General features: G+C 39.5%; 1 protein-coding gene and 1 long non-coding RNA gene across 2 annotated transcripts; both read right to left on the reverse strand.

Annotated features, from left to right (window-relative positions):
• Window positions 1–864: 864 nt before the first annotated feature.
• Window positions 865–2787, reverse strand: LOC110940208. The gene is made up of 3 exons (XR_002592903.2): window positions 2562–2787; window positions 1577–1646; window positions 865–1127 (listed from the first exon to the last, which is right to left on the reverse strand). It is a non-coding gene; the product is annotated as an uncharacterized LOC110940208 (long non-coding RNA).
• A 196-nt stretch (window positions 2788–2983) lies between these two features.
• Window positions 2984–10977, reverse strand: LOC110879808. Its single transcript, XM_035989396.1, has 4 exons — window positions 10752–10977; window positions 9767–9836; window positions 6549–8058; window positions 2984–3030 (listed from the first exon to the last, which is right to left on the reverse strand). The coding sequence occupies exons 3-4, from the start codon at window positions 8056–8058 to the stop codon at window positions 2984–2986; spliced, it is 1557 nt and encodes a 518-aa protein (XP_035845289.1). The 5' UTR covers window positions 9767–9836; window positions 10752–10977.
• Window positions 10978–11582: the final 605 nt, after the last annotated feature.

Here is an 11582-nt window from a genome sequence, read left to right on the forward strand (position 1 = left end):
CAAGGCAAATGTTGTTACCGACGCGCTCAGCAGACGGAGTTATTTGCTCAGCATTCGCAATACCCAAGCCCAGCATGATCTCGAAACCCTCATCCGCGAAGCCCAGCATGCTTGTTTTAACGAACGCACTTTGAAGAAAGAGAGGATCTATCACGATGGAACTCAGCTTGTAAGCAAAGCAAATGGGATTTTCTATCACCTGGACCGAATTTTGATCCCTAAGCGGACCGATTTGCGAAAGATTATAATGAACGAAGCCCACAAATGCCGATATTCCATTCATCCCGGTGCCGACAAAATGTACCAGGACCTTCGATACAAGTACTGGTGGCCGGGAATGAAAAGAGATATCGCCCTCTATGTTGGAAGTTGCCTGAGTTGTGCGAGAGTTAAGGCTGAACATCAACGACCTTCTGGCTTACTCGAACAACCTCCAATCCCCATATGGAAGTGGGAGAGTATAGCTATGGACTTCATAACCAAACTTCCGCCCACGCCATCAGGTCACGACAGCATTTGGGTTATAGTTGATCGTCTGACCAAATCAGCCCACTTCTTGCCAAAACGGGAAGACTACAAGGTAGAACGACTAGCCCGAATTTACACCGAAGAGATCATTTGTAATCATGGTACGCCTCGTGACATCATTTCAGACCGTGACGCTCGGTTTATTTCACGATTGTGGGAAACGTTTCAAGCAGCTCTTGGTACGACGCTTAACCTAAGTACCACATTCCACCCTCAAACCGACGGACAGACTGAAAGAACGATCTATACTCTTGAAGACATGCTCCGCGCGTGTGTCATAGACTTTGGCGGTAGTTGGAACAAATACCTACCGTTAGTCGAATTCTCGTATGTCACACCCCAACCAATGGCGGAAACATCGGGATGAGACGAAGTGTGAAGATTGCTAGAGACATCATAACGCTATTTGTGACAATATTTAATAAACCGATTTCATTTCATAGATAGATTGTCAAACATACAAGGAAATTCAATAACAACATGTTCAAAGGAAATACGTAACAACATAATCAAAATTGATACAACATATTAAACCTAAACGTCTATATGTGTATCTAGGCATCAACGCTACTTCTTTTCATAGCATCGTCATCATCAACCTGTAACATGTTTAAAATACAATTCAATGCAAAAGCAAAGGCGAGTATACAAGTTTAAGCATAAGTATAAGTATAAGTGTAAAAGTTTAAAAACGAATCCACATGGCAACTTAGTTTATACGAGATCAACCTAACATGGCATGCAATATTTCTAGCCAATCCTCTGTTTACGCAAGTAAGTTTAGTTAATTCAACATGACCCAAGTTTAAGGGGGCGGTGCGTTACTCCTATAGCGCTATACATGTCGAAGGGAGGCTCGTGAGAGCTAATGACTAAAACATATCACATAAGTATGGTCCACGTAAGCATCAAGTATCATAACATAGTATTCATGTATAAGGATTGTTTTGTGCATTTTATAAAGAATAAGTTTAAGTGTAGTTTAATAGTAAAACATGTTACACCCCAAAAGGTGGTAAACATAAAAAGGGGTTGCGAGTATACTCACGGTTTTGCAAGTCTTCTACTTGAATCCGCGAGTGAGTTGGTTGATTAGGAAGTTGGAACACCAAGTCCTTCTACACAAGGAAACATAGGTGCGTGAGTTTGGGCATTCGGAGGATTTAGAGATTTTAGGAAGTTAAAACACAAGAATGTATATATTCGAAAGTAATCATCCTTCAACATTAAGTACTTGTTCTTGACACTATGAAACCTCAAGGGTTAATGTTTTCATGAGTAGTATACTCATTAGAATCGTAACAAGTCTTGTGTTTTAGATGATGTATTCTAATACCTTGACGAATGAACACAAGTCCATCATCAAGAGTTCGAATAGTAAATATATGTATAAGTATTATATGTATCATTTAGTCTAATAATCAAGCATGAGGTAGAAGATAAATCTTCATTTAGGTACCTCTATTGTGTCATAGAATTCATGTAGGAGGTAGGAAGAACAAGCTTCCATTTAGGTACCTCTTATGGTTCACCACTACACTTGATGTAAAAACATACAAGGAGGGTCATGAACTAATAAGAAACATACAAGAATAAGAAACATTTACACAATGAGAAATCATCAAGGGATGTGGGGATTTTATGTTGGACAACCCAAGTTAGTCCACAATCACACCTTTATCAAGCTTGAAGCTTGAACACCTCTTGTGGGTCAAAAACCCTAAACAAAACAGAAAGTATTTGAGGATTAATCTCTGATTTTGTATGTCTCAACCTTGTTTTTAAGCCTAACTAACCATAGAAGTGGTTATAAGCATAAGGACATAGGTTTGAGATGAGTTAGACTCAAGTTGAACAAGTTTAGTAAAGAATAGATGAAATCAGAAATGAACAGTGAACTTTGGAGCCTTTTTGCCGGAGTTCCAGGGACTTATTTACTGTGAAAAACCCATGGAATCGAAGGTAAGGTCGATCCAAGCACATAGGAAAAAGAATGGACTAAATCGGACAAGTATTGAGTGAGTTATGCTCACTTTAGTGAAGCTTGCTGAATCTGTCCGAAATTCTGATTATAGCTGCGAATTTAGGAAGTTTGAGAGAGTTTTGAGAGTGAGATTTGAGTTTGTAAAGTGGAAAAGTGGCTGGGATTAGAGTGGTATTTATAGGGAAGGATTAGGGTTAGAGTTAGGTTGCCATTAAATATGAATTAGGTGGGAGATTTTTGAATTAAACAAAACCAAACACCTAATTACAAAGTTGCAGCCGTAAGGCTGCTTTGGCAGCCATTTAATATATATTTTTTTTGTATCATATATTAATTTATGTCTTGTATACATTCTAAAAATTCCACTACTATTAAAATATCATAAGGTTAAAAGTTTGAAGAATCAAAACACCATTTTCAAAAGTTTGGCAACTTCCGGCCGCTGCTATTGTTGCCATACATTTTTTTTATTTAGTTTTTTTGTTTTGCAATAATATACATAACAATAGAAACATCAACTACACGTTGATGTTAAGATATTATTATTATTATTTTATTTATTATTATTATTGTATTATTATTATTATTATTATTATTATTATTATTATTATTATTATTATTATTATTATTATTATTAGAATTAACCACTTATTTGATAGGTAACAAGCATGTATAAGTTATGGGCACCAATATAACGAGTATCGGTCGCGCGTATGCATTCGAGATTGGTAACGTATAACCCGAGTATTGCAACACGTATCAGCATGTATAAAAAAATAGTATTCCATATAAAAGATTCATTTCATTACGATCAAAGTCTCGGATTTACAATGACTTGAAACGAAATACGAATACAAACGGAACAAGCTTAAAAAAAATAGAAATAAAAGACATGTTTTTCTAGTTAAAGAAAGCTACGAAAAAGCGGGGTGTTACAGTCTCCCCTCCTTTAGGGAATTTCGTCCCGAAATTTAGGAAGACTTAGGGAAAAGATGAGGATATTTAGACTTCATTTCGCTTTCGAGCTCCCAAGTAAATTCAGCGCCACGTTTTCCTTCCCATCGAACTTTGACAATAGGAATTCGACTGCGCCTCAATTGCTTGGTTCCTTGGTCCATGATTTCGACCGGTTTTTCCACAAAGTGAAGTGTTTCGTTGACTTGTATGTCTTCGAGAGGAACGTGGAGTCCTTCGTCAGCTAGACATTTCTTTAAGTTGGACACGTGGAAGACAGGGTGTACATTGCTGAGTTCTTCGGGCAAGTCCAGTCTATACGCAACCTCGCCAATCCTCTCGAGAATTTTGAAAGGACCAACGTAGCGAGGTGCGAGTTTCCCTTTCTTGCCAAATCGAACCATGCCCTTCCAAGGGGATACCTTGAGAAGCACGAAGTCACCTGTCTCGAATTCCATAGGTTTGCGTCCTTTGTCAGCGTAACTCTTTTGTCGGCTCCTGGCTTTCAATAAGTTGTCTCGAACCTGTAAAATCTTGTCCGTCGTCTCTTGTATAAGCTCGGGACCGGTGATTTGGGCTTGCCCAATCTCGTGCCAACAAATAGGCGAACGGCACTTGCGACCATACAATGCTTCGAAAGGTGCCATTTGAATACTCGCGTGATAACTATTATTGTACGAGAATTCGACCAAGGGCAAGTGTGAATCCCAGTTGCCACCAAAATCTATTACGCATGAACGAAGCATATCCTCTAAGGTTTGGATAGTACGCTCGGTTTGACCGTCAGTCTGAGGATGGAAGGCAGTGCTAAGGTTGAGTTTAGTACCCATAGCAGATTGAAAAGTTTGCCAGAGACGAGACGTAAAACGAGCATCACGATCAGAAATGATGTCGATGGGAATACCATGACGACAGATTATCTCCTTCATGTAGACCTTAGCCAATTTCTCGACTTTGAAATCTTCACGAATAGGGAGGAAGTGAGCTGACTTGGTCAATCGATCAACGATTACCCAAATGCTGTCATGACCAGCAGTAGTGCGAGGAAGCTTAGTGATAAAATCCATGGCAATGCTCTCCCATTTCCAGATAGGAATTCTTGGTTGTTTGAGTAAGCCAGAGGGACGTTGATGTTCAGCTTTCACTTTGCAACATGTGAGACATTTTGAGACGAAGGTGGCTATATCCTTCTTCATTCCAGGCCACCAATAGGATGTACACATATCATGGTACATCTTGTCGGCACCAGGGTGAATAGAATACTTCGTGTTATGGGCCTCCTTCATCAGGAATTTGCGAAGATCATCACGGTTGGGAATCCAGATGCGATTGAGATAGTATAAAATGCCATCAGATTTGGACACGAGACTATTTTCAGCACCACATTGCATCTCGTTGTAGAGGTTACCCTCATTAACGGATGTGTATTGAGCGTTACGTATGCGATTTTGAAGATCGTGGACGAGTTGGAAACAACGGATACTTTTGACATGAGTTTTACGACTAAGAGCGTCAGCTACTACATTCGCTTTTCCTGGGTGGTATTTGATTTCGCAATCGTAGTCGTTTAACAATTCCACCCAACGACGTTGACGCATGTTTAGTTCCTTTTGGTTGAAGATGTGTTGAAGGCTCTTATGGTCGGTGAAGACCACACATTTAGTACCATAAAGGTAGTGTCGCCAAATCTTCAATGCAAAAACGACTGCACCAAGTTCAAGGTCGTGGGTAGTATAGTTTTTCTCATGAATTTTGAGTTGTCTCGATGCGTAAGCGATAACCTTGTCACGTTGCATAAGGACACAACCAAGGCCAAGGTTTGAAGCGTCGCAATACACGACAAAATCATCGTTACCATCAGGAAGCGTTAGGATAGGAGCATTGCAAAGCATGTCCTTGAGCGTTTGAAAAGATTCCTCTTGTTCGGGACCCCAAACAAAAGGTCTCTCTTTTTGAGTCAAGGAGGTCAAAGGAACAGCGATTTTTGAAAAGTTGGAGATGAAACGACGATAGTAACCAGCAAGACCAAGAAACGAGCGAATTTCAGACGGAGATTTAGGTGTGATCCAATTTTTCACAGCTTCGATTTTTGCGGGGTCAACGTGAATTCCAAGTTCGTTGACAGTATGACCAAGGAATTGAACCTCTTTTAGCCAAAATTCACACTTGGAGAATTTGGCATATAGACGTTCAGCACGAAGGAGTTCAAGGATAAGGTGCAAGTGTCGCTTATGCTCTTCTTGCGTCTTGGAATAGATGAGAATATCGTCGATGAAGACGATCACAAAACGGTCCAAGTATGCTTTGCACACGCGGTTCATTAAATCCATGAAAACAGCAGGTGCGTTGGTCAAACCAAAGGGCATGACCACGAACTCGTAATGACCATAACGTGTACGGAAAGCGGTTTTAGGTACATCTTCTTCGAGTACTCGAAGTTGATGATACCCAGAACGAAGATCGATCTTTGAAAAGCAGGTCGCGCCTTGCAATTGATCGAAGAGGTCATCAATGCGGGGAAGAGGGTATCGGTTTTTGATAGTAAGCTTGTTGAGCTCACGATAGTCAATACACATACGAAATGATCCATCTTTCTTTTTGACAAACAAAACGGGAGCGCCCCAAGGAGAAGTACTAGGGCGTATAAAGCCTTTGTCAAGAAGCTCTTGAAGTTGACTCGAGAGCTCTTGCATCTCAGAGGGTGCTAGACGATAGGGGGATTTAGCGACGGGCGTAGCGCCAGGCACTAAATCGATTCGAAAGTCGACCGAACGAGCAGGAGGCGGACCAGGAAGATCGTCGGGAAATACATCAGGAAAATCACGTACGACAGGGACATCGCTTATACTTGGGCCTTTGTCCTTCTTTTCCACAACGTGGGCAAGAAAAGCGAAGGTACCCTTGCGTAAGCATTTGTTCGCTTGGATACACGACATAAGCTTGAGACCTTGAGAAGGTTTCTCACCATAGACGTGTAGAGAATCACCGTTTGGAAGAGGAAGGCGGATAAACTTTTCAGAACAAACAACTTCAGCACGAACTCGCCTAAGCCAGTCCATGCCTACTATGATGTCAAAGCTACCCATTTGCATAGGTATAAGGTTGATCGAAAACGTATGATCGTTGAGAATCAAGGAACAATTGGGAAGAACGGAATCAACAGTGACGGATTTACCATTAGCGACTTCGACAGCGAAAGATTTTGGCAACTTAGAGCGTTTACACTTAAGCAATTGCTCGAATTCTAGCGACACAAAACTCTTATCGGCGCCGGTATCAAATAGACAAGAAGCGTAAATATGGTTCACAAGAAACGTACCGGTAATGACGTCGTTTGCGTTTTGAGCCTGAGCAGCGGTGATGGAAAAAGCTCGGCCTCTAGCAGGTTGCTGAGCTTGTTGTTGCTGATGTGGTGGTTGTTGCGGTTGCTGTAGTTGCTGCTGTTGTTGAGGTTGATAGCGTTGGGGACAAACATTGGCGAGATGATTGAGGTCGCCGCACTTATAGCATGCTCGCACAGGGGCATTTGAAGCTTGCGGGAAGTTTCGGCATCGGTTAGCAAAATGACCATACCTTTGACAGTTGGCACATTTGCGACAGGGTACGTTAGCAGGATGATGAAACAGATAGGTGGTGCATTTGGGATGAGTTCCAACATAACCTTGTTTTGGTGGTTCGGTGTTTGCGGGTGCAACGGCGGCTAAGGCTTGTAAGGGTTGAGGGTTTGGCGGAGTGACGACCGCACAATTTTGGCTCGAAGCCTTCCGCTTCTTGCCTTGGTTTTTCTTGGACGATTGTGAGGGTGAGGGCTCAACAGTGGTAGTTTCAGTGGTAGCTTGGCGTGCATTCTTCGTTGAAACTTTATCATAGGTTCCATGGATAACGCAGTTGTTGTTAAGTTCCGTGGCTATACGAAAAGCATCTTCAATGGTTTGGGGATTAGCAGAGGCAAGGTGGTTTATCAGGGGAGGTGCAACACAACGGACGAATTTGGCTACGGATTTGGGAACGGTCTCGACTTGTCCAGGACAAAGAACACTGAGTTGTTTGAAGCGCGTAATCAGGCCATCCATGTCACTCCCCTTCTGAGTAAGGTTCCAAAATTCGTTCTCCAATTTTTGGAGTTCATGAGGAGGACAGAAGTGGTCTTTCATAAGCTGTTTGAGATCGTCCCAAGGCATAGCATGTGCGACCTCGTTTCCTCTTTTGTTACGTTCGGTCGTCCACCACTCGAGTGCCTTTTCACGAAACACCCCAGTTGCATTCAAGGTTCTTAGTTCGTCAGGGCAACCACTTTGCAAGAAGGTAAGCTCGATGGCATCAAACCAGTTCATCATGGCGGTAGCGCCATTCTTGCCAGTAAATTCTAAGGGTTTACAAGCCATGAATTGCTTAAACTGGAAGGTCGGTTTAGGTTTGTCTGCCTTTGAGTCAACAGAGCCATGCGGTGAATCGGTTTGAATCTTGCTAACGATGTCGGGTAGGACTTTAGCAAATTGCTTGGCCATAAATTTCATGCAATCTTTTTGAGACATGGCGGTGGAAGTCGAACCCTTCTTTGACTTGCGTCTCTTGGAGGAGCTAGACGACATCTAAAAGATTGAAAAAAAAGAGAAGGAAAGGATGAGACTTGATCATTAGTTGAAAATGAGGTTTGTGTATGTAATAGCAAGTAAATGTTCATGTATCAAGTAAAGTTCACATAGAGCATAAGTTTCCACATGCATTCAACAAGTATAACACATAAGTTGCGTAAAGAGGGTATAAATTTAGTTTGTTCACGAGAATTATTATTGTTTGTGATTGCGGTAACGTGCGAAATGATTAAAACGACATTTCGAAATGAATGAACGTTCAAGTATAAAATCACATATAAATTGAGATACATAAAAGAGAGGCTCAATAAAACATAGGATTGTTTCGGGTAGAGAAACGTCGACAATTCCAAAGTGGGTCGAAAGTCCTTTCGATTTAGAGATATTGTGCTTTGGCCTATAAGTAAGATACTCTCGTCGAGAAGCGATTAACGGTATCTTACCCTTCCGGTTACTACACATCTCTAAATGATTGGAACATTCGGGACTTTGGCGAGAATAAAAATCAAGGAATGGGACTTAATCGACAAGATGCGGGTTTCACCCCTAACTTGACGATTTCGTACCCTAAATGTGGTTGGTACTTGTCGGCCAAAATAAAATTTTGACACTTTGACAAGGGTCCACTAGAGTTGAAATGGAAATTACCATTAAGTTGTGGATGTCACTCCTAGCTTAATGGTGAAATTTCGTGCAAAAATAGATTAAAGGTAGAGTGAGAGTCGTTTACCAAATTGTGGGTTTCACGCCTATTTTGGTAAAGTTGTCTCGTTGATGTTACAAGAGTATAAAATAGCATAAGTGTATTCGTGTTAGCCTTAGGAAAGGCGCATAAGTTTAATAACAAGAAGTGTAGCTAGGAAGCATGCATGGTAGAGTACAAAAGTTTTAAACAACAAATAAGAGACAAGGTTCCTAAAACTATAGACTAGGGCAAAAGCATAGCAATTTTCCTAATTCCCTATAGTTATGGCTCTGATACCAATCTGTCACACCCCAACCAATGGCGGAAACATCGGGATGAGACGAAGTGTGAAGATTGCTAGAGACATCATAACGCTATTTGTGACAATATTTAATAAACCGATTTCATTTCATAGATAGATTGTCAAACATACAAGGAAATTCAATAACAACATGTTCAAAGGAAATACGTAACAACATAATCAAAATTGATACAACATATTAAACCTAAACGTCTATATGTGTATCTAGGCATCAACGCTACTTCTTTTCATAGCATCGTCATCATCAACCTGTAACATGTTTAAAATACAATTCAATGCAAAAGCAAAGGCGAGTATACAAGTTTAAGCATAAGTATAAGTATAAGTGTAAAAGTTTAAAAACGAATCCACATGGCAACTTAGTTTATACGAGATCAACCTAACATGGCATGCAATATTTCTAGCCAATCCTCTGTTTACGCAAGTAAGTTTAGTTAATTCAACATGACCCAAGTTTAAGGGGGCGGTGCGTTACTCCTATAGCGCTATACATGTCGAAGGGAGGCTCGTGAGAGCTAATGACTAAAACATATCACATAAGTATGGTCCACGTAAGCATCAAGTATCATAACATAGTATTCATGTATAAGGATTGTTTTGTGCATTTTATAAAGAATAAGTTTAAGTGTAGTTTAATAGTAAAACATGTTACACCCCAAAAGGTGGTAAACATAAAAAGGGGTTGCGAGTATACTCACGGTTTTGCAAGTCTTCTACTTGAATCCGCGAGTGAGTTGGTTGATTAGGAAGTTGGAACACCAAGTCCTTCTACACAAGGAAACATAGGTGCGTGAGTTTGGGCATTCGGAGGATTTAGAGATTTTAGGAAGTTAAAACACAAGAATGTATATATTCGAAAGTAATCATCCTTCAACATTAAGTACTTGTTCTTGACACTATGAAACCTCAAGGGTTAATGTTTTCATGAGTAGTATACTCATTAGAATCGTAACAAGTCTTGTGTTTTAGATGATGTATTCTAATACCTTGACGAATGAACACAAGTCCATCATCAAGAGTTCGAATAGTAAATATATGTATAAGTATTATATGTATCATTTAGTCTAATAATCAAGCATGAGGTAGAAGATAAATCTTCATTTAGGTACCTCTATTGTGTCATAGAATTCATGTAGGAGGTAGGAAGAACAAGCTTCCATTTAGGTACCTCTTATGGTTCACCACTACACTTGATGTAAAAACATACAAGGAGGGTCATGAACTAATAAGAAACATACAAGAATAAGAAACATTTACACAATGAGAAATCATCAAGGGATGTGGGGATTTTATGTTGGACAACCCAAGTTAGTCCACAATCACACCTTTATCAAGCTTGAAGCTTGAACACCTCTTGTGGGTCAAAAACCCTAAACAAAACAGAAAGTATTTGAGGATTAATCTCTGATTTTGTATGTCTCAACCTTGTTTTTAAGCCTAACTAACCATAGAAGTGGTTATAAGCATAAGGACATAGGTTTGAGATGAGTTAGACTCAAGTTGAACAAGTTTAGTAAAGAATAGATGAAATCAGAAATGAACAGTGAACTTTGGAGCCTTTTTGCCGGAGTTCCAGGGACTTATTTACTGTGAAAAACCCATGGAATCGAAGGTAAGGTCGATCCAAGCACATAGGAAAAAGAATGGACTAAATCGGACAAGTATTGAGTGAGTTATGCTCACTTTAGTGAAGCTTGCTGAATCTGTCCGAAATTCTGATTATAGCTGCGAATTTAGGAAGTTTGAGAGAGTTTTGAGAGTGAGATTTGAGTTTGTAAAGTGGAAAAGTGGCTGGGATTAGAGTGGTATTTATAGGGAAGGATTAGGGTTAGAGTTAGGTTGCCATTAAATATGAATTAGGTGGGAGATTTTTGAATTAAACAAAACCAAACACCTAATTACAAAGTTGCAGCCGTAAGGCTGCTTTGGCAGCCATTTAATATATATTTTTTTTGTATCATATATTAATTTATGTCTTGTATACATTCTAAAAATTCCACTACTATTAAAATATCATAAGGTTAAAAGTTTGAAGAATCAAAACACCATTTTCAAAAGTTTGGCAACTTCCGGCCGCTGCTATTGTTGCCATACATTTTTTTATTTAGTTTTTTTGTTTTGCAATAATATACATAACAATAGAAACATCAACTACACGTTGATGTTAAGATATTATTATTATTATTTTATTTATTATTATTATTGTATTATTATTATTATTATTATTATTATTATTATTATTATTATTATTATTATTAGAATTAACCACTTATTTGATAGGTAACAAGCATGTATAAGTTATGGGCACCAATATAACGAGTATCGGTCGCGCGTATGCATTCGAGATTGGTAACGTATAACCCGAGTATTGCAACACGTATCAGCATGTATAAAAAAAAATAGTATTCCATATAAAAGATTCATTTCATTACGATCAAAGTCTCGGATTTACAATGACTTGAAACGAAATACGAATACAAACGGAACAAGCTTAAAAAAAATAGAAATAAAAGA

Source organism: Helianthus annuus, chromosome 1 (assembly GCF_002127325.2).
Source record: "Helianthus annuus cultivar XRQ/B chromosome 1, HanXRQr2.0-SUNRISE, whole genome shotgun sequence".
Classification (NCBI taxonomy): Eukaryota; Viridiplantae; Streptophyta; class Magnoliopsida; order Asterales; family Asteraceae; genus Helianthus; species Helianthus annuus.